This window comes from Ananas comosus, linkage group 4 (assembly GCF_001540865.1).
Source record: "Ananas comosus cultivar F153 linkage group 4, ASM154086v1, whole genome shotgun sequence".
NCBI lineage: Eukaryota > Viridiplantae > Streptophyta > Magnoliopsida > Poales > Bromeliaceae > Ananas > Ananas comosus.
In genome coordinates this window covers 5,702,725-5,724,929 of record NC_033624.1, presented here as the reverse complement: position 1 = coordinate 5,724,929, position 22,205 = coordinate 5,702,725, and the positions used below count along the sequence as shown (strand labels likewise).

Sequence of the window (22,205 nt, the reverse complement as noted above, 5' to 3'; positions counted from 1 at the left end):
CACCAAACACTTGGTGCTAAGTTTTCGGTCCTTAGATGAACAAATATACGATTAGGATAATGTGGACCTCCTAAGGTTGAGTGAGTTGTTGGTTGAATAGTATAATCTAATAGGTGAAAATAGTCAAAGAGTTAAATCTAACGACAGAAAACTCGGTAGCACCAAGTGCTTGGTGCTATCTATAGTATTCCAGCCAGACTCGTATGGTTTTATATAATATTCATCGTACAAGGAATGAGCGTGTTGTGATTAATTCTGAACTGATTCCTACTAGATAAAGATAACAACAGTATGCAATTCTAATAAATTTTCTAACTTTATATCTTTTTATATAAGTCATCGATATTTTATTTTTTTTAAGTTTTTCAACATAATCCACTAAGTTTAGTATGCAATTTCATCATTTAAGAATATGCTACTAATAGTCTTTATTAATGAATATCACTTTAGTATAGTTTATCTTTTGAATTAGGTATGTATGTGCAAATTAATGGTAAAATTTCTCTCTGATTTGCTGCATAATTTCTTCATCAACAGAAATTTCTTCAATCATACTATCATTTTGAACTTTTTCGTCGTCTTGAATTGCACCGTCGATATATTCTTTATGAATTTGATCTTTATTTTGATTTTGATCAAATTTTTCTTTTTAAGTTTCTTTGGAAATTGGGGCATCCGTATGTTTGCCTTTGAGTTGAATTTTTTTTCTCTTCTTGAATTTCATTCTCTTCATACAAATCTTCTCCTCCAATTTTCATTAGCATTCTCCAGACTTCACGTGCTGTCTTTATCTTTGAAATTTTTTTATAGATCCACTGCTTGAAAAATATATAATAGAACTTCTCTGTGTTTCTTTCTCTATGTTTCTTTCTAAATTCTTCTTTACCAATTTTTTTTCATAATTTCTATTCTCCACTACATTTCACAAATCTTAGGATTCTAAAAAATATCGAATGATGATTTTTCATCATTTGAAATTTGTTCCATCGAACTTTGGTAAATTCGGTTGAATAAACCAATCTAAATCCATAACGAAACTTGAAAATCTAAAAATTAAGTTTCAGACATATTTTTCTGACATATTGACGTTCTATCGAGATCTGACCAAGTTTTTCGTACTTTGGCTTACTTGCATAACCCTTCAAGCTATCTAATCAAGTCTTCTTTGATCTCTTCATCACGGACTCTCCTCGCTCTTTTTCGTCAAGAGTCATAACCATCTTCCCTTGTGTGTTGTGTAGAGGCCAACTTCTTCGAAGCGATTTCTTACTTCGGTTTCACCTAAACATTATCTTCGTCAACTTGCTACGAGTCACTTGATTTTAACATAACTATATATCCAATACATTAGTTTAATATTCTTTTCAAATCTGCTGCCGTCTGGCTTATTTCCACTCTGATACCACTTGTTGAAAACGTGATTTTCTCTTGTACCAATTGTTTGATTTATAGATATACCTAAATTAATATTCCTACATTAGAAAAAAATATTAGTTATATAGTGAGGTCGTTTTTAGAAAAAGTGGTTTAATTCATCATGCATCATACGTATGTAATGCTAAAATTTTACAACATTATAGAAGTTTGATTAGGAGCATGTTTGGTAGTAAAAAAGTACAAAAAAATCAGACTTTACAGAAGTGTTATTTTTGAGAAAATAGTTATTTAGAAATTATGCGTCAATTTTTGTTATTTAAATTGTCTAATAAATGGTAAATCGAATTTTAAATTTTTCTTACTTCTTATATTTGGTTGCCTATAAATAATTAGATAATCAAAAAGTTGATGGGACATGGATGGGTATGTGGAAGGGTTTTGAGGTAGACAAAAGAGTAGAAGATGGATTAAATGAGTGAGCAAAAGAAAGTTAATATTGTAGGGTGGAAGAAGAAAATTAATATGATGAGACAAAGATAATAAAAACGTGACAATGATGTAGGAAATAATCAAGGTGGGGAGAGAAATGAAGGTGAAGAAAAAAAAAAAAGCAATAATTTGCTACCCTAATTTTTATAACTTTTTATTTTATTACACGTAAAGTTGATTAAAGAGAGTTTTATTATAAAATGAGATATTATTTTGTTTCGAAAAAAGTGAAATACCATGAGCTTTTTTCAATCAAGTAATCACAACAAATTCAATTTTTAAAATCCCCATTTTTTTCTTTTACTTTTATCAACCAAATATACCCTAAGGTCTCGTTTGGTTCGGAGGATAAGTGGGGATAACGAAAGTTATCCCGCTATTCCGCCAAACGGGATCATTTTTTATCGGAATATTTTATTCCGGTCAAAGCTTGCTATTCCCGGTTATCCCGGAATAGCAAGCTTTTTACTATTCCACCATTTTGGTGGAATAGTGCTATTCCCATGCTTAATTTCAAACTTAATTAAAATTATAAAATAAATTAAAACTAAATTATATAAATATAATATATTATATATTATAATACATTATTTTTATTATAAAATTATTAATTGTGCTATATTAATACATATTATTTATATTTAAATATTATAATAAATTTTATAATAAATTATATTTAAATATTATAATAAATTAAAATTTAAAATTTAAATAAATTTAAAATTTAAAATATTATAATAAATTATATTTAAAATTTAAAATTTGTAATCTCAAAATTAAAGTTTATAATTTTAAATTCCACATTTTAAATTTTAAATTTAAATTTTAAAATTTTAAATTTTTGAAATTTTAAATTTGAATTTTTTTTTTTTCAAATTTAAATTTGATCTTAAATTTAAAGTTAGAAATTTAAAATTTAAATTTTGAATTTAAAATTTGAGATTTTAAATTTTAAATTTTAATTTCAAAATTTGAAATTTAAAAGTTAAAATTTTAAATTTTAAAATATAAATATAAAATATAAAAATTTAAATTCTAATATAAATAAAAAAGTGATAATATTATTAATTTTTATTTATAACTACCCATTTTAAATCTTATTCCATCTTACCTAACCAAACGCTATTTTCTTATTTCCAGGAATAACCCAATTTTCATCCAAACGCAAAATTGATCTAATTTTCCGCTTATACCTCAATTTATACCTATCCCTGGAATACCCACTTTTTACTTATCCCTGAACCAAACGATACCTAAACATCTTTTCTTGAGGATACTCCCCATATTATGTTAGTTAACTAAATTGGTGCATTTTGATTGGCTTGGTCTTCGAGTGGCATGGTACGGAGACAGATCGTATACCACCCAACCACGTGGAATCCACGTACATTTCGTGAATGGGATTTAGTTCCTGATTAAATTGTGCTAGATCGACCGTCTCTAGAACAAGTGGCAAAGGGCTTACTGGTTGGTATCCGAGATTCAAGTTCGAATCCTAGTTGATTCATATTTCCAGCTAAGTTTATTTATAAATGAAATAAACGAAGCGGGTGTTACCTATTTCTCAAAAAAAAAAAAAATTGTGCTAGACACAAGAGGACTGATTGAAGTTCCTCCAAAATTATAATTATAATTTGTAAAATTATTAGAAAATATTTTACTAAACTAAATTATTTATAACGATCCGACCGACTAGCAATAATAACTCGTTGGGCCAAAATCACCAACCAAAATTACTTAAACTCAGTTATTATTATTAGGGTAGACTTAGTCTGTCATTCCGACCTTGGCTTAGCCAAAACTCATCTCACATTTTCGGCTAGTGAACTAGCTTTGATACCAAATATAATGACCCGACCTGCTAGCAACAATAACTCTTTGGGCTCAAACCATCGGTTAATAATGTTTAAGCCCAGTTATTATTAATAGGATGGAATCCAATTATAAACACAATAATAATTCTATTCCTATGATGCGGGACTATTGGATTGTCACATTATTAATGCTTTTTCTAACTAGCTAGTCTAGTCAAACAATGCTTCTCAAAAGTCTTAGTCAAATAAAATCAGTTCATAGAATATGAAGAGGAACAAAAAAAGGCCAATTGGATTCAATTCTCTCACAAGAGTGCTATATACGTAAACAGGTTCTTAATGGTAATATATATACAAAAATATATATCAATCCCCAATGAGAGTTTCATTTAAAATACTATCCTTGCTTTGTTTGACTAAAGGTGGTGTGAAGGTAAAAGAATTTTCTCTGAAAATAGTGATATTCTATCTTACCACATCAAATTGGTTTCGTAAGTAGAAAATATAGGACATATTTGGTTGACCAAAAATTATATGAAATAGCAATTGAATTTTTATTGGATAAATTACACTGCTAGTCCCTGAACTTCAATTCAAGTTTCATTATGGCCCACCGACTGTCCCTAGCGCAAATAGTAAAGAATTTGATGATTGGTATTCGAGATTCTAAGTTCAAATCCTACTTGATTCACATTTTCAGTTAAGTTTATTTTAAAATGAAATAAACGACGCGGATAGTATCCTACCTATCTCTCATCCAAAAAAAAAAGTTTCATTATGGCCTCCAAACTCTTAAAGTACACATTCCCCCTTATGAACTTAATTTTCTCAAATATGTTTCTGTGTAGCTCCTAATCTTTGAACAATGTTTTATTTTAATCCTTAATTTCAAATATGTTTCATTGTAGCTCCTAATCTTTGAACAATGTTTTATTTTAATTCTGATTCCAATATGCAACAATTTGTTTTTTAATAATTAATATATATGCAATACAAAAAATAATTTTTTTTTAACGGCTTAATTAGGATATCAAACATTGCAACTTTTAGTTGGAAATTTGCAAGAGTTATTAATAAAGTCATGAAATATGGATTTTCCGCAATTAGTAAACATGTTATTATACTAGGGATTAGGAGGTTTTATCATTTTCACAATTGATAAAATTATGAATAATCAATCAATAACAATATACAAGTCTAAACGTGCTGTCTATAAGATAGTTTTGAAATACTATAAACCAGTAAATGAGGGACCGACCCACGGTAGCTGTTCGAATGAATGTAATTAAAAATACAGTGCAGTTGGAGGTGCAACAACTACAACTATATATCTCGTTTGGTTGGATGTCGTGAAAAGTGCTACAATTATAGATGATTATTTGACCAGTGCATCTATAAAAGTCTATCAGACAATAAGATGACCTCTATTTAAAAAGTGATTAGAGAGGCAAGTTAATCTTTTGTTTAAAATTACTTTCTTCGACTACTTAAGTTAGAACTGTGGTCAATTTTAGGATATTGTTTTAACTGCTACAGCTAGGCATCCTGATGTAATTTCAACTAGAATAATTGAATTTAAATACAACAAATCAAATATCAAATTAGGATTCAACTACAATATAATTACAACTATACGTAACCAAATAATCTACATCAGTGCGAGCACCACATTGTATTTTATCCAATTTTTATATATAAATATTCGTTATGTGGAGTCCGGCTGCTATACTTTTATGAGTATTGGCTCTCTTATACTCATAAGTTTTCGGTCCTTAGATTTATTCTATTAATCATTTTTATCCGTTAGATCATACTATTTAACCAACTACCCACTCAACCCTAGGGGACAACTATCATTTTAAATGGGGACCACCATCATTCTAACCACACATGTCATTAATCAACGATTAAAATTTATAAGTACGAGAAGTCTATACTTATAAGAGTATAGTAACCCAGCCCATAATGTGGGTCTATTTCTGAAATTTATTACTAGGCGCCAAATAAAACGGGTTCCCTTGTAGCCATTTCTCCTCCGTGCCCTAAACCTCCCCGTATAAAACAAGTAGCCCATTTGAGCCAGTTGGCATTGTTCTTCCCCGCACGGTACACGTTACGCTGTACACACACTGCATAAAGTACAAAAGTGTCAAATACACACTATGAACCTAGTCCAACCCCGTCCCCGTCACCCAAACTGTTCAACCATCAACCGTACGATCTTCATCTGACGGTTCCGTTGCGTCCACGCGGGTCCCGCACCACCAGTGTAATTATTTGCGAAAACGACCAATTTCCGGGAATGCCCTTGAGGGCCTGCCTTGAGGGAGGGGTAGTTTCGTCATTCTGGAGGTCAATGGAGGAGCTAGGGCTATAAAGAGGGAGATAGGGAGAGAGAGAGAGAGAGAGAGAGAGAGAGAGGAGGGGGAAGGGGAGGTGGGAAATGCCGGGGAGATCGTCCTCGTCTACTCCGGGACCCTTCCCAGTGGCAATCTCGTGAATATATTCGATCGAATGCGAGGAATCATCTTATATTAGAGAGAGAAGGAGGGATCTCTAGAGAGGGGGAGAGATGAGGCTTCTGGAATTCGTACCTTGCGGCCGAATCCCGACGCGATCGGAGGAGGAGGCGGCGGCGGCGAGATCGGAGGCGGGGAGATCGGCGTCGCCGCCGGAGAAGAGGCGGAGGAGGAGGTCGAACTCGGCGGCGGCGACGTGGAAGCCCACGCTGGGAGCGATCAGCGAGAACTCCGCGGAGGAGGAGGAGGAGGAGGAGGTGGAGCGGCGGCGGGGAAGGGGAGGAGGGTTAGCAAATCGCCCGGGTGGATCCTTCCTCGCACGGATCCCGATGATCTCCGGTATATTACTGTATCTCTCTCTCTCTCTCTCTCTCTCTCTCTCGACCTCGATCGCGCGGTGGAGGAGGATTAGGATTACCGAAAAACTATTCGCTAAAACCGGTGCACCAAAAAATTGATGGACCGCAAAGGCACGTGCCTTATTTGGGGGTCCTTTTGAGTGTCCGCCGCACGAGAAAACTCGATGCGCGATTTGGACTCCAAAGTAAACTGGTGGAAGGGTTACCATCTTATTACGGTTCACGGCTTACCCTGTGAACCCGGTGCACCGAAATATTATATCGTTTTATTATCGTACGTGGCAGCCACGTGGCGGTGACTCTCTCGTGTTCACCGTTTTGCGTGACCACGCATTTAGCGCGCAACTGGTTACAACCCGTTTCCCTTTTTTCTTCGGTATGGCTTATTAATTGGATCATTTCTCCACAAATCGTTCGTTTCAAAATGATTCCTTAATCGATTAATCATTAAAACCTAGCGATAAAATCCACAAACTAATTAGTTCATGTTCAAATTTTTTTTAAAAATTATATAAATAGTTTTTAAAAGAACGATTAAACAGCTAGGAGGTGTTGTTTGATACATAATATTTATCTTGTTAAGAATCTACAAGATGATTAGAAGTTAGAGCGTTTGATTTGTTTATATTAAAAATTTATGAGCTGATATAGTATTATTATGAAAATAATAATCATATAGATACCGACCAAACCTAGCGCGATGATTAGTCTCCGAGGTTCCAAATAAAAAATCTAGCTAATTGTTTTATATTTCTAGCTGAGTCGAATAAAACAAATAAATTATTTTTCTTTCTCTCTAAAAATAAGTGATTATTTAGATCCAAAAAGACTAATCTAGTTACCGCATAGAGTTGTTAGAAAATAATTGTGTTTATCATTTTGATAAGTTACACTCTAAACTTATCCCTTGCTTGCTTAAATTGAGAAAATGCATGAAATAAATAATTTTTTTAATAGCTGTGAAAACAACTCGCAAGTCATTTTTTAGTGGTATAAACTTGTGGAGACCCCCTCAACTATATGACTTTCTGAAATAGACCCCTCAACTTTGATTTTTTTTTTTTTTTAATTAGTTGCAGCCCTTTAAGTTCAAAAAAAAAATTATTTGAGTTCTTATAATTAATTAAGTTAAAGGTTTTGTTAAGTTTTATGGCTCAATTTTAACTTATTTAATTGGATAGAGAATTATCAGTCAATTTACTAAAATTCTCTATCTAAATTTTAAGAGTTCTCAGTTGAAAAAAGAAAAAAAAAATGGTTTGATTCTGAAATAGCTATCTAATCTTATAAAGTTTTGATTTTACCGTCCAACGTTTTAATTTATTCAATTTTAACTATTTGACGGCCCATTTGATAAAAAATTTAGACACACCGCTTGTTTTGTTTGAATTGTGCATCTAAAATGTCTGAAAAAATCTAAAAAAATTTGACAACATAGTAGCATCCAAATTTTACACCGAAAAGATTAATAAATAGGTTTAAATTAAATAAACTATAAGTTATATGATAAAAATAAAATATATAACCGTTATTTTAAAAGAGATTATAGTTCAGATAAATTCTGTATATTTTTATGCGAATAAATTTGTTGTTGTACTGATCCTAGACTTCAATATGTGGGGTGTCCCACAGGAATGTTATGGTTGGCCACCCACTCATGCGGAGTTGGGAGTTAGAGAGTCAACTGCAGGAGAACTTTAAGGGCCGTAAAGTAATTTTAAATCAAAATAATATTTATAAATGAAAATAGAAACAAAAACTTACAAAGACCTCAATTTTAGCACTTTTACAAGTAGGCTTCTGAACTATTAACTTTGATAATTAGACCATCTAATTAAACTTGTATCAAATAGTTTAGTAGATCCATTCTCCTTGAGTGAAGTTACTATAATTATATAGCCGTTTTTACCGTATGTCATGTATATAATTTTAAATAAATTTAAATCACAAAAAAGTCCTTTTTCTTTTCCAATCTTTATAAGAGTATAAACAATACAAGCGACTAAATCATTAGTCACTTTGATTTAGGAGATGGGTCTATTGAAGTATTTGATTAAGTTTGGAGACTAATTATCAAAATAAGAAGTTTAGGTGCTGACCAATTTGTAGGACTTGTAAGGAATTTTTTGTACATCTTTTCGGAAGAAAATATTATTATTTATTTTTTCGTTGAGTATTATTTCTTGAAAAGTTCGTTGTAATATTACGGTTGAATCAGAATTCCCAAGTATTAGTAGATTAGCGGCTTATCATTTGTTTGTGAAATGAGTCTAATCTGATGAGTCAGCATTTTGATGTAGCAACTGAATTAAATTGTAGATGATAAGCCTAACATGAACAAATAATATTATTTTAGTGTCGTTCCAAATTATGATATCTTTTCTCTTTTCCCTTCACGTGTTGTGTGTGATATAGAATTAGCATAGTATTAATACACCTCCTTATATACATACCATTCTGAATAACTTTATTTTTTGGCACTGACCGTCCTTAGAGCAAGTGGCAAAGGATTTGGTGGTTGATACCCGAGGCCCAAGTTCGAATCCTACTTGATTCACATTTTCAGCTAAGTTTATTTTCTAAATGAAATAAAATGAAGCGGGTAGCGTGCTACCTATCTCTGAAAAAAAACAAAAAAAAAGAACTTTATTTTTGGTGCATGAATAATTTTCTTAACTTTTAATTTTAAATTGCTTTTTTTAATAAACTATATTAGAAATTTTATCAAAACATAAATAATTTTATCAAATTTAATAATTTGATTACTCTTACCAAATAAAGCTATCATAGTTAAGAACTAATCGCTGTGAAGTCATTAAATTTTTAAAATTAATTAAGTACGCGGTAAAAACTAAAATAAAAGAAATTAAGAGTCAATAAAAAAAATCAAAGTGAGGAGATCATTTTAGAATAGCTATACATAACTATGTCTCTAGCTATGAGGGCCTTTTAAGCTTACGAAATTAAAAGTTTAAAAAACTAATTTCTCGGAATTATATTTCTATAATTAATTCTAAGTATTATAGAAATATTTTTGTTTGATTCGATCTTATTCCCCTATTTCGTTGCACTGGAAAAACTCGGCTTATATCAAAAACTTTACTATAATACCTTTATATATATATATATATATATATATATAATATATATATTATATATATATATATATTAATATAATATGGAGAGAGAGAGCAGAGAGAGAGAGAGGAGTTGAGCTAGAATCTCTCAAGCACCAAGAGGGGGGTGTTTGAGTTTTTAGCATTGGAAGGGAGAGATGTAAGGTTGGGATGATGGTAGCAAGTGGTGGTAGGTGGAATAGTGTTTAATCCAAAGACTATTAGCAATCAGGGAGTAGATCCAATAGCTAGAATCTAGAAGCACCACGGAGTTGGTGTTTCTAAAAATATTCTAACTCAATTATAATATATATAATATATAAAATATATATATAATTGGGCTTCGATACTTTAAAAGTATCAAGTTATTAGTACTTGTAAAATTTTGGACTTTGGATTACGGGATGTGCATTAGGATGATATGGGACCCATAGGGTTGGATGGTCTAATGGGTAGAAAAATTTATAAGCACTAAGTGATTGGTTCTTTTACAAGCATCATAGCTGGACACTCTCCTCTCTCTCTCTTCTCTCTCTCGTGCATATATATATATATATATATATATTAAAATATAGATTGATATTTTTTTGAGAGAGAAATATAGCCTTTTTCAAATTTGATATTTTATATTGAATAGGATGGTAAATATCAAATTTGAAAAAAGATATTTTTAATCCATTAAAATTAAACTCTTTCAAGAGAGGAGATGGATTTTAAGCATTAGAATTAATTTTGTGGCGTTACTACGTGTGTGAGAGGGAAAGGTGTTTGTAAACTCGGTGCGAATTAAGGCCCTTTTTTATTGCTCGAAAGATGAAGCAACTAGATTTCGAACTTGGAAGCTCGGATACCAACCAATAAGTATTTTGCCACTTGCGTTAAGAATAGTCGGTTATATATTGTCACTTTCAGCCTATTTACAAATTGGGGCCCACATGAGATCCGCATAATTTGACTGATAATGATACTATTATTTGTTTGTTTGTTCCCCTAAATAAGCCAGTTTTAATTAATGGGTTGACTCCACAGAGAGTTGGAATTGAAACCAAGATTAACAAAACCATATAAGCTATCAGATTGTTGTTCAAGTGGCCTCAAAATTAACAAATTTCAACGATAAAAATAAGGTGTATATATATGAGATTATTTGGTCAATAGGTAAATAATATCTAAAAATTACGAAATTTAGTTCGTACGAAATTCAGTTCAACGGCACTGATCGTTGATTTGGATGCCCTGGCATCAAACACGGCGTGGAAGCACCAAGAGTTTAGTACTTCTAAACTACGCAATTTGACTTCACCGTCCAAACATTTTGAGCTTGACGTAACGTCTTTGAGACGTTACTAATTTGTGGCACAAACGAACTCTGGAGGGAGTTTACGTGAAACAAGAACCTGTTCTTTAGTTTGATTTAAGTCGTTTTCAAGTTCAGGCGATGTTGTAGTTCGGATGGATCTGATGCATTTTTCCACTAAAATTTACTTTTCTTCCTCTACCTATTCACGCCTATTGTGAATAACAGGTAGACATTTTGAGATTCATTATTATAAAATATAAATTGATTTGCAAGTGTGCCTACCATGACTATTTGAACTTGTTTGAACATCTTTTTGAGCTGAATTGGTTGCCAACTTTATGACTAAAGGCATGGAAATTACTTGTAATTTCAGGAACTTTGGAGTGGCCACAATGGTACCAACATTTGCTCCAGCTGCTTTCTTGTTCTAGTGTTTGTGGAGAGCAAATTAAGAAGGGGGGGGGGAGTGTGTGGGGACTGTAGATGCTTCATTTGTTTCAAAAGTCTCTTTTCATATTTGTAACTGACTTATATGAAGATCCTGTTGGTTTTTATTTGATGTGAAGACACAAAGTCTCTCTCTCTCTCTCTCTCTCTCTCTCTCTCTCTCTATATATATATATATATATATATATACCTCTTGCACAGTTTGGAAAAATAGATTGGATTTAGATTTGTGCCAGTGCAGAAAACAGAGTCCTAGTAAACATCAGTTTCCCGAAGGGGTTCGGAGAGAGCAGTTCATGAAGTTTCACCCTGATTTCAATTTCATTCTCAACTGAACTAATTTTGACACGGGAGTTTGACCCTCATTTACATTACATATCTAAAATTTAATGTCGGCTCCAAATCCATTCTCAAAAAACTTATTTTTTTTAACAAAAAACACATCAAGCGACGAGGTTAATATTTCTCTAAACAAATCAGCACAGCTATCTAATTGTTTCATAATTGTAGCCGAGTTCATTTCCAATAAATGAAGGAAGCAAGTTCATTTCCAATAAATGAGGGAAACAGATAGCTTGTCATCTTTCTCTTAACAAAATATATATATATATATATATATATATATATATATATATATATATATATATATATATATAAACAATAGGCTAACAATCTGTCTGGTTACCCAAAATCCTAAAACTATAAATATATTTTAACTCTAGTTTTGCTAAATCTGTGGTTTAATGAGAATTCAACTGGTTTGGAAGGATTTGGCCAAATTTTTTATAATTCAAATGATTCTCATCCAAATCCCATGATTTGAGGTCGGATTTAGAAGTCATGTGCTATTCGTCGTACTTTATCAATAATTCGAAAATACCCTTTAAGTTAAATTATTACATATTGCTAAACATATAACTGAGAATAGAATGAGAAAAGTAATCACATGGGTTGGAATCCCTCTCAAATTTGCGACATGTACAAATAGAATGGAAATGAATTGATAAAACATAGTGTAATCTTTGATAAAACATAATTAGAAAGTCTTGACAGTCTTTTGTATAATCTTTTCACCCCGTTCCTAGTTCTGCTATAGCTAGATTCTCCAGAACCACAAGAATTCATGAAATAAATTTACATACTTTATTAGAAAACAAAACAAAATGATATTCAATTGAACTTTGATTTAAAGCAAACAAAAAAATTCATTTCTAAATGAATTCAACTGAATGTGTGTAGTGTCTCTGAGACTTAGCTGTCTGACTGACTACAGCATCAGTAGCTTGTCGACACATTTGTAGAGTGTCGGGATGAGTCGGAGTCATTTTGGCATGAAATAGACGCGAAAATGGGCTCGGAGTTAGGAGAGTTGGAGTTTGGACACTGAAATCTGCAAAAACAGGATTTTGAGTGTTATGTACCAGTACTTGAGAGGAGTATCGGTACCCCAGAGGGATTACATGAATGGGTGTTCTCAGGTTTGTGCAGCTTGGTGTTGCGTACCGGTACCTGTTGGTGAATACCGGTACTGCATCGGGCCAGTACTGGTACACCACACTCGGGTTTGCTGGAGGAGTGTCGAGTACTGATACCGAAGTTGAGTACCGGTACTCCATGCGGCAAAGTGAGTTGGTAAAGGGTCTTTTGGTCATTTGGCTGTCGATAAATCCTAACTGACCCCCCAGTAAGTCTCTTTGTGTTAGAAGCTTGGAGAAAACAGGTAGCTTCTCCTCTCTTTCTCTCTGTAGCTTCTCTTCTCATTTTCCTTTGTGATTTTGATGATCGATTTCATTTTATTCTTCTTGTCTTTGGAGGATCGTTCGTGCACCCCAGTTGATTTTGTTAGAGTTTGATCTAGCGCGGGTTGCTTCTATCGACTTCTTGTCAGTGTTGGACGAGCGTTGGAGGTGGGTTAATGTTTACCGAAATCGTCAGAATTCCTCCTAAGTCGTAGAGTTGTTAACATACAATTTTTGTTTTGATCATCACGTTTAATAGTTCGAATTCGTGGATTTGCATGTTTTATATGAAATCTGAATTTGGAGCATAATCTACTGATGTTAGATAAATTTTATATGCTAAACTGGGATTTGACTTAGAAGAAAACTTGTTAAACCTACGCTTGTATTTTTTTCAAAAAGTTAACAAATTTAGCTTCAGGAGCTGATTTCTCTTTGTATCACCGCTATTAGTGTGTCGGGGATACTTGGGTTAGTGTAGGTTGAGTTTACGCTCATGCTGAGAGGCCGAGCTCGTTTTTACAGCAGAGTTAAGCTGTGTTGTACGGTCGGGTGCCGTCGGGGCTGACGGTGGACCCAGATTCCTCTATGTTGTATCAGATTGTGCCGAGAGCACGTGAGACGTAGTTGTTAGACCAGTTGGACCCATTTGCATTAACTATAGCCTGTGTGAGCCCGATTGAGCTCGACAGAGACACGCTTGCATACTCGGTTGGATCGCTCCCACGAGTGCCGCTCCAGACTGAGGCCTTACTTGCGGTGATGTCGCTGCAGTCCTGTTTGGACAGTGTTCTTGGACCGACCATCCCCGTGGGTGGTGTGCGGTGTAATTGGGTACGGGCTGGACTGGCCAGTTGGCAGTCCAATAAGATTGGATCAGTGTGATTAAGTTGTAGCTAGTAATGCATTTCTATGTCTACAAATAGTATGGTTTGGATAGCGGTAGTCTAGTAGCATATAGCTGTAGAGTTTTTTTCAGCTTACTTTACTATCCTTTGCATGTACTGTAGACTTAGTGGGTAGGCCGTTGTGGTCGGTGACGGTATCCACTGAGAACTACTCTATTTTTTAGTAGTTCTCACACCATATTGTTACCATCTTTTTTTGTAGAGCCTTCGTCTGCTGCTGCTGTTGCTGATTCTAATCGAGGTAATGGAGTCACGAGCTAAATCCTTACCAACCAATCACCTACTAGAGGAGTTTCCCTACTAGGGATAGTTTTGGTTATGCCATGTACATACAATGATGGTTGTTTTAATTTGTTCCGTGAGAGGCTAGTGGTTTTTGAAACTTGTATATACAGTGGAACGTTTATTTATTTACATATGTTTCAATTTTAGCAGCTCTATACTTCTGGGTGTAGCTATAACTTGTTTACAAGTACAGCTATCGCTTCGTGTACACGAAAAATTTCTATATATACGGCGGGTCTATTAGCGTGCCCGGAAAAACGTAGTAATTCGGGGCGTGACAATGCTTCTAATTTGAAGTCCATAAAAATTTATTTAGATTTAGGGCCGATGGCCTCTAAATACTGCTTATAGCGAATACTATTAATAGTACCAAGCTATTGATGCTAATAGGTTTCGGTCATTGGATGAAAAAATATACGGTTAGGATGATATGGGCCCCCCAGGGTTGAGTGAGTTATTGATTTAATAGTATAATCTAACGGGTAAAAATAGTTAAAGGGTTAAATCTAACGGTGAAAAACTTGATAGCACAAAACGCTTGGTGCTATCAACAGTATCCCAGCCGGACTATATATATATATATATATATATATATATATATATATAGAGAGAGAGAGAGAGAGAGAGAGAGAGAGAGAGAGAGAGAGAGCTAGGTTAGTATACTATCGATAGCACGGAGCCCTCCCGTGCTACCAAGTTGTTTTTAATGATGCTGCTTCCAAATCGATGATAGGCTCCGTTAAACTTGATCTATACTATTAAAAGTATTTGGAAACTAAATTTTATAATTTTTTGACATCATTTGGCTAGTGATCAAAAGGTCTCAAAATTGACAATTTTAAAGGTAGATGTGATGCGTTTGTAAATTTAACGGTGTAAATGTAGTGTCCCTGGTGTTCTGCAGCCTGTGGGTTTCAGCATTTGAGGCTTGTCGACACATCTGGAGAGTGTCGGGACAAGTCGGAGTCGTTTTGGCGCGAAATGGACGCAAAACGGGCTCAGTGCGACGCGAGAGCGGAGTTTTGACATTGGAATATGCAAAGTGCAGGCTTTAAGTGTTGAGTACCGATATCAAGCAGTGGAGTACCGATACCCTAGTGTAATTCCAAAATAGAATGCTCTTGGGTTGTGCCAATCTAATATTGAGTACCAGTACTGCATCGGGGTGGTAACGGTACCGTGTGTGCAAGCTTGCGGGCTGAGAGGCCGAGTACCGATAACCAAATTAGGTACCGATACTCTAGCTGGATTTGTGAGTTGGTGAAGGATCTTTTGGTCATTTGAAGTGGCGTTAATCTCAACCTTATCCCACTTCTTTATATATGTGTAGAGAGGCAAATAATGAATTTTTGGTTGCTGCTTCCTCTCTCTCTCTAGTTTGGAGACGTCGCTCATGGTGGAGTCGTGGCTCGAGCTCGAGTAGACTTCGACGTTGCGCCGGGGAGCCGTTCGAGCGCGCGGGCGTTATGGTTGCATCGTTGGGAGGCCGGGCGAGCACATGGTTTTCTCTCCTTTCCACTTCTCGCCGTAGTTGGACTAGCATGTCGAGGTGGGTTAATGTTTACCAAAATCGTCAGAACTCCTCCTAAGTGTTAACATCATCGACATGTATTATTGGTTTATTTTCTTGTTAGTACTCGAATTCATGGATTAGAGTATAAAATCTGAATTTGGAGTTAAGCTAGAATTATAATTTTACATGTTGGACTTGGAATTGACTTAGGAGAAAACTATTGAACCCTATACTGTCATTTCTGAAAATTACCAAATTTAGCTTTAGGAGCTGTGGTTCATTTATACCGCCGATGTTCGTATGCGGTGGATACCCAGATTAGTGTAGGATGAGTTTACGCTCGTGCTGGAATGCCGAGCTTATTTTACAGTATGTGTAGACTGTTTTGGACTGTCGAATGCCGTCGTGGTTGACGGTGGACCCAGATTTCTGTGTTTTGCCTCAGATGTGCCAATGGCACGTGAGCTTTGGTTGTTAGACCAGTTAGACCCATTTTCATGGATTACAGCCTGTGAGAGCCTGATTGAGCTCCGCAGAGACACGCTTATATACTCGGTTGGATCGCGCCCACGAGTGCTGCTCCGGAGTCTGGCTATGTGCTTTTGCGTTGATGTCATAATGTCCGATTAGGACTTTGCTCTCCACCGGCAGCGCTCGGGGTGGTGCGCGATGTAGGTTTGAAAGGCGGAACGGGTACGTTCACAGTCCCTAGTGAGTTTGGGTCAGAGATTGCATTTTTGTTATATCTACAGATAGCTAGTATTGGTTAGCGATAGTATAGTGGCATATAACTGTAGGGTTTCCAGGTTTCCTTACTATCTCTTACGCACTTTTCTGTAGATTTAGTGGGTAAGCCGTTGAAGTTCGTGACAGTACCCACTGAGGACTACCTCTTTTTGCAGTAGTTCTCACACCCAGTTGTTGCCCTCTTTTTGCAGAACCTTCGTCCGCGGCTGCTGCCATCGCCGATTCTGATCGTGGAAAGAGAGTCGCAAGCTAGATCCCTTCCAGCCTTGCTGCAGTACTAGATGAGTATCTTCCAGAGGTAGTTTTGGGCTTTTCTTGTACATATGGTCTTGTTGTCTAGATACTTGCTGGAGCGAGTAGTGTAGTAGACATTTTGTATGTACTGGAACCCCTCGAGGTTATATATATATGTTTTCAGTTTGGCAGCTCTTTACCATTTGGTTGTAGCTTGGTTTTGTTTACAAGTACAGCTATCACCTTGTATACAGAAAAAATTTCTATGTATACGGCGGGTCTGTTGGCGTGCCCGGAGAAACGTGTAATACAGGGCGTGACAGTAAAACAATCCAAATCTGATGAAATTTTTATAAAAAATTCTTTTTCACTATTTGGAGTAAGATTAGTACCTCTAATCATAAATCCAAGTCTTTTATCATCATCTTTTATGAGATTTTTATTTTCAGCCATTCATTTTTAGACTACTCGTTTGGTAGGTAATGATGTCAAAAAATTATGAAATTTAGTTTCCAAATACTTTCCAAAATTATAAAATTCAGTTTTCAAATACTTTCAATATATATATATATATATATATATATATATATATATATATATAGAGCTAGGCCGGTGTACTATCGATAGCACGAAGACTTTTATACTATCAAATAGTTTTCGATGATGCAGCTTTCAAATCAACTATCAGCTGCTTCGTTAGACTTGATCTATACTATTGAAAATATTTGAAAACTAAATTTCATAATTTTTGTGATTTTGCGATATCATTTGCCTAGTGCTCGAGAGTGGCTCAAAAATCAACAGGCTAAAATAAAAATCTTACAAAATATGATGATAGAAAATTAAAATTTGATCAAAGTCATTGATCTTATTTTATATGGTATAAAAATTTTTCATATCAAATTTATATGATTGGATTATCTACAACGTTAAACTTGCAACGGTCACCCACGGTCATTAAAAATTATTGATTTTGAACCGCCTTCGATCACTTAGGCAAATGATATCGAAAACATCACAAATTTGAATTTTCTAGGTACTTCAAATTACTGCTAAGATCAACTCTAACAGACCAAGACTCGCCGGATTCGAAAGTCCGAACATCGAAACGACACTTGGAAGCACGGAGGCTGTGGCCCTTCCAGAAGCATACCATCCACTCTATAATATATATATATATATATATATATATATATATATATATATATATATATATAGAGAGAGAGAGAGAGAGAGAGAGAGAGAGAGAGAGAGAGAGAGAGAGTGTGACACCCCAATAGTCCCACATCGGATAGGGTTTATAAGAGACTTAGACACTAGTAATAATAACTGGGCTTAAGCATTTTGAGCCGGTTGTTGGGACCAACGAGTTATTGTTGCTAGTGGGCTGGGTCGTTACATTTGGTATCGGAGCCGGTTCACCAACTGGACATATGTGGCGAGTCTCGGCTGAGCCAGGGTCTGGATGACGGGCTAGCAAGACAAGTCTCACATCGCCTGGTGATCTTGGGCTGTGTGTGATTAGACTGACGAGGACGTCAGGGCCTTAACGGGGGGAGTCTGTGACACCCCGATAGTCCCACATCGGATGGGATTTATAAGAGATTTAGACACTAGTAATAATAACTGGGCTTAAGCATTTTGGGCCGGTTGTTGGGCCCAACGAGTTATTGTTGCTAGTGGGTTGGATCGTTACACAGAGAGAGAGAGAGAGAGAGAGAGAGTCCGGCTACTATGCTATTAATAGCACGAAGTACTTAGTGCTACCAAGTTTTCCACCGTTAGGTCTACCCTTTTGATTATTTTCGCCCGTTAGATCATACTATTCAACCAACCACCCACTCAACCCTAGGGGACTCTCATCATCCTAACCGCACATCTCTTAATCCAATGGCCAAAAACTTGGTAGCACAAATGACTTGGTGCTATTAATAGTATATTAGCCTAGTTCTATATATATATATATATAAAGAGAGAGAGAGAGAGAGAGAGCAGAGCCGCATAGGGCCAGTATACTATCGTTAGCACCGGTAGGTCCTCCGTGCTCCAAGTTGGTTTCAAGGGATGTGGTTCCAAATTCGTAGGATCGCTGTTGACTTATCTACACTAATTCGAAAATACTTAGAAACTAAGTTATTTAAAATAATTGTTTCGGCATCATCATTTATCTTCAAACAAGTAGTCTAAAAATGAACGGTGAAAAGAGAAAATCTTCCATAAAAAATGATACAGTAATAAACTTGAATTTAAGACCTAGAGTGCTATATGATCTTACTCTAACTCGTGGAAAAAAAAATTTCGATAAAGATCGTTCTTCAATATGGGATTATTTTATCGCCGTGTAAAATTCACATGGAACGCATCCACATCTAGTTCATTAAATTGTTCAATTTGAGACCTTTAGGATCACTTAGCATAATTATCCCCGAAAAATATATGAAAATTTAGTTCCCAATATTTTTAAGGAGTGTATGATCAAAGCTCAATAGGCCCGAGTCGTCACATTTTGGAAGTCGCATCATTGAAACAACTTTGGGTGCACGCGAGGGTAGTATGCAGGAGGCCTCCGTGCTAGATATATGACGGGCCTAAGCGTATGATAGGTTATATATATAATATATATAATTAGTATATATATATATATATATGTAGAGAGAGAGAGGAGAGAGGAAGAGAAGAGGAGCAGAGAGGTGGAGGGCTGTTACTCTTAGAGTTACGAGCAGCCCTGGCATGTGCTATTAAAACATAACACAGGTCCATTAGTTCTAGATGGCTGAGATTAAATTTCCTTTCAACTGGAAAACCGTACTATTAGATGGTGTTAAAAGTTAACGATTTTTCTCTCTCCTTCTTTCCTTCTCTTTTCTTCTTTTCCTGTTTCCTTGTCTCCTTCGCAGCTCTCCATCCATCTCTCTCTTCTACAGTGAAATGCTTTTTTTCTCGTTCTAGCTTCTCCGCCCAAATTCTTCCCTCTCACCTTCCTCCTCGATGTGGAATCTGAGAGTCCTCCGTTCTATTGGAGACGCCGCCGAGAGAGACGATTTCGCGGCCTTCGAAGATGTAAGCTCCTGCCTCCGGCCAGACCCTTTCTAGAATACCCTTCACATCGACCCTTTGCACTCGCACCACCTGCCAAGGGGCGATCAGGCTGCGCCTCCGCACCCACGACACCCGCCTGCCGCCCTCCCAAATCGTGGCGCTCCATGGCGCAAGCCCACCCAGAAGGCGGTCCGCCTCAAACCGATGGCGAACCCCAGGGCGGCGGCCGGTGCCGCTGGCTCTGCTCGTCTGCAACCCCACGGCGATCCACAAAGCCGCACCCACGGACGCGTGCCCCCCAAAAAAACCGCGGCGACACCCGAACCGACGAAGCCCAACTCCCCCCCACCCGCCCTCCCAGGCGGCGACGCGCTACTGTCTCCCATCTACCCCTCCCTCCCCGCCACCGCTCCCGTGCATCGCATGCGGGCGCGCGCCATCGGCACCCGAGGCCCACGCGGAAGGAGACAAGAAGAAAAGGAAAAAACGACAAGGAGAGAGAAGAGAAGAGAAAGAGGAGAGAGAAAAAAATGCGTTAACTTTAGTTCCTGATCCTGAACAGTGCGGTTTGCAGTTGAAAAGGAGAATTTAGATCTTCAGTAGGCCATACATCTGAATGGATAGGGTGGTGTGGCGATGTTTTATAGGCACGAGGGACTGTTTGTCCAGCCTCTCTCTGCCCCTGCTCTCCTTCGTCTCGGTCGTGCTCTTCATATATATAGTTATCTTAAACAATCTCTTTGACTTGGTTAACTGTTCTTCAAATTAAGATAATTGTATGTCAGTTCAAAGGATTTCAGATTTTGGAAATTCTCCATTGTGCGGAAGTATGAGATTGTGTATCGCGTAAGGGCAGTCAGTGACTATATAGTTTGATCAATTGGAATTAAACTGGCCTAGCTAATTTACGGGGACAAAGTTTTACGATAGGGCAGTGCGCCCAAACACTTTGATTCGGGCACGGGTGCCCAGAATGGGCGCTGCTGGCCGCGACGCGCCAATCGCGCGACCCTCCTGTTCCCCTTCTTTCTTCTCTTTACCTAAAAAACCAGATGCCACTATTTTTCTTGTCTTCCTGTTGAAGGGTCGGGCATGGCGCGTCACGACACGCTGGGCGCGCGCATCCGGGCACCGTGCCCAAACAATTTAAACAAATTGTTTGGGCACGGTGCCCATAAAATTGTTGTCCCACTTTTAGTATCAGAAAGCGCAGCTTCAAATCCCAATAATAGGTTCTATATGATTTTGCAGTTGAATGTGTCAAAGATTAAAATTTCTTTAATATTTCGTAGCTTTTCTTTAATTTAACTCTTCTCTAATAAATGGTAATTTCTGTTGCGATAAGGTGCAAGAAATTGAGGCATATTGGCATACCCTGCATCAACTAAATTATACTTGCCATGTAGGACATGAAAGCTCATGGTCAATGGTATTTTGTCAAGCATTTGGTGTCAGAAGCTGAGCCTTCCCACCCAGCTCGTATATAAACAAAATAAAGTTCCAAGTCACATGCCACCGTAACATTATGTAGTATCTAACAATTTATAAACAAGCAAAGAGGAGAGCGTGGCGTGGGCGCCATGGAGGGATTCTAGAAAGTATGATACTTGGAAATGATTTGGAGAGGCGATATCAGATGCTGGAAAAATATATGAAAGGTAATAGGGAGTTAATGCATGTTGAGAAAAAGAGGAAAGAGGTGACGCTTGTTTCGATCTTACTGGGTGGTAGTAGGAAGATTGGTAGTTGTCAGATAGACATTAATAAGGGGTTAGAACAGACGGAGGAGGTAGGGTAGGTGAGGCAAGCTTAGATTGTAAACCATTCTCAGGCGATGTTAATGGTGTGCTACCTGGAACAGAAAGCAGGTCAACACAGGGAGGTGTGAGGAGACTTTAATAATAGTCATGCAAATTAAAGGTAATTTAGAGAGATTTCCAAAACATACAGGGGTGGTTGGGAGACGGGGGAGAAGTTTTACTCCTCACTATACCTCGTTTCTCAAGCTGGGTTTGTATAAAGAGACGTTGCTGCCGAACAACATCCCTCCCTCTAAGAACTTTGGTGTACTACCGAGGTTTACAAGCAGGCGGAGGCTCTCTCTCGGTGCCTTGGATCTGACCATCGAGCCGAGGTGTGCAGATAAGAGCGGACATCGGGGGCGCGCAGCAGTGTAGAGAAGGTGGTTCTGAGACCAAGTCCATCATGCACAGGGCACAACAAGGTCGCGGTCGCACCCCTCTGCTGAAAACATTCGTCCCATACACGGATGAGTATCTTCGACGGAGAGATCTGCGACGAAATGCGATGTTGGTGGAT

At 36.7% G+C, this 22,205-nt stretch overlaps 1 protein-coding gene across 1 annotated transcript; it reads left to right on the top strand.

The window, feature by feature from the left end:
• On the top strand, positions 6,071–11,539 carry LOC109708380. Its single transcript, XM_020230090.1, has 2 exons — positions 6,071–6,538; positions 11,348–11,539. Exons 1-2 carry the CDS (start codon positions 6,253–6,255, stop codon positions 11,455–11,457), a joined length of 396 nt encoding a protein of 131 aa, XP_020085679.1. The 5' UTR covers positions 6,071–6,252; the 3' UTR covers positions 11,458–11,539.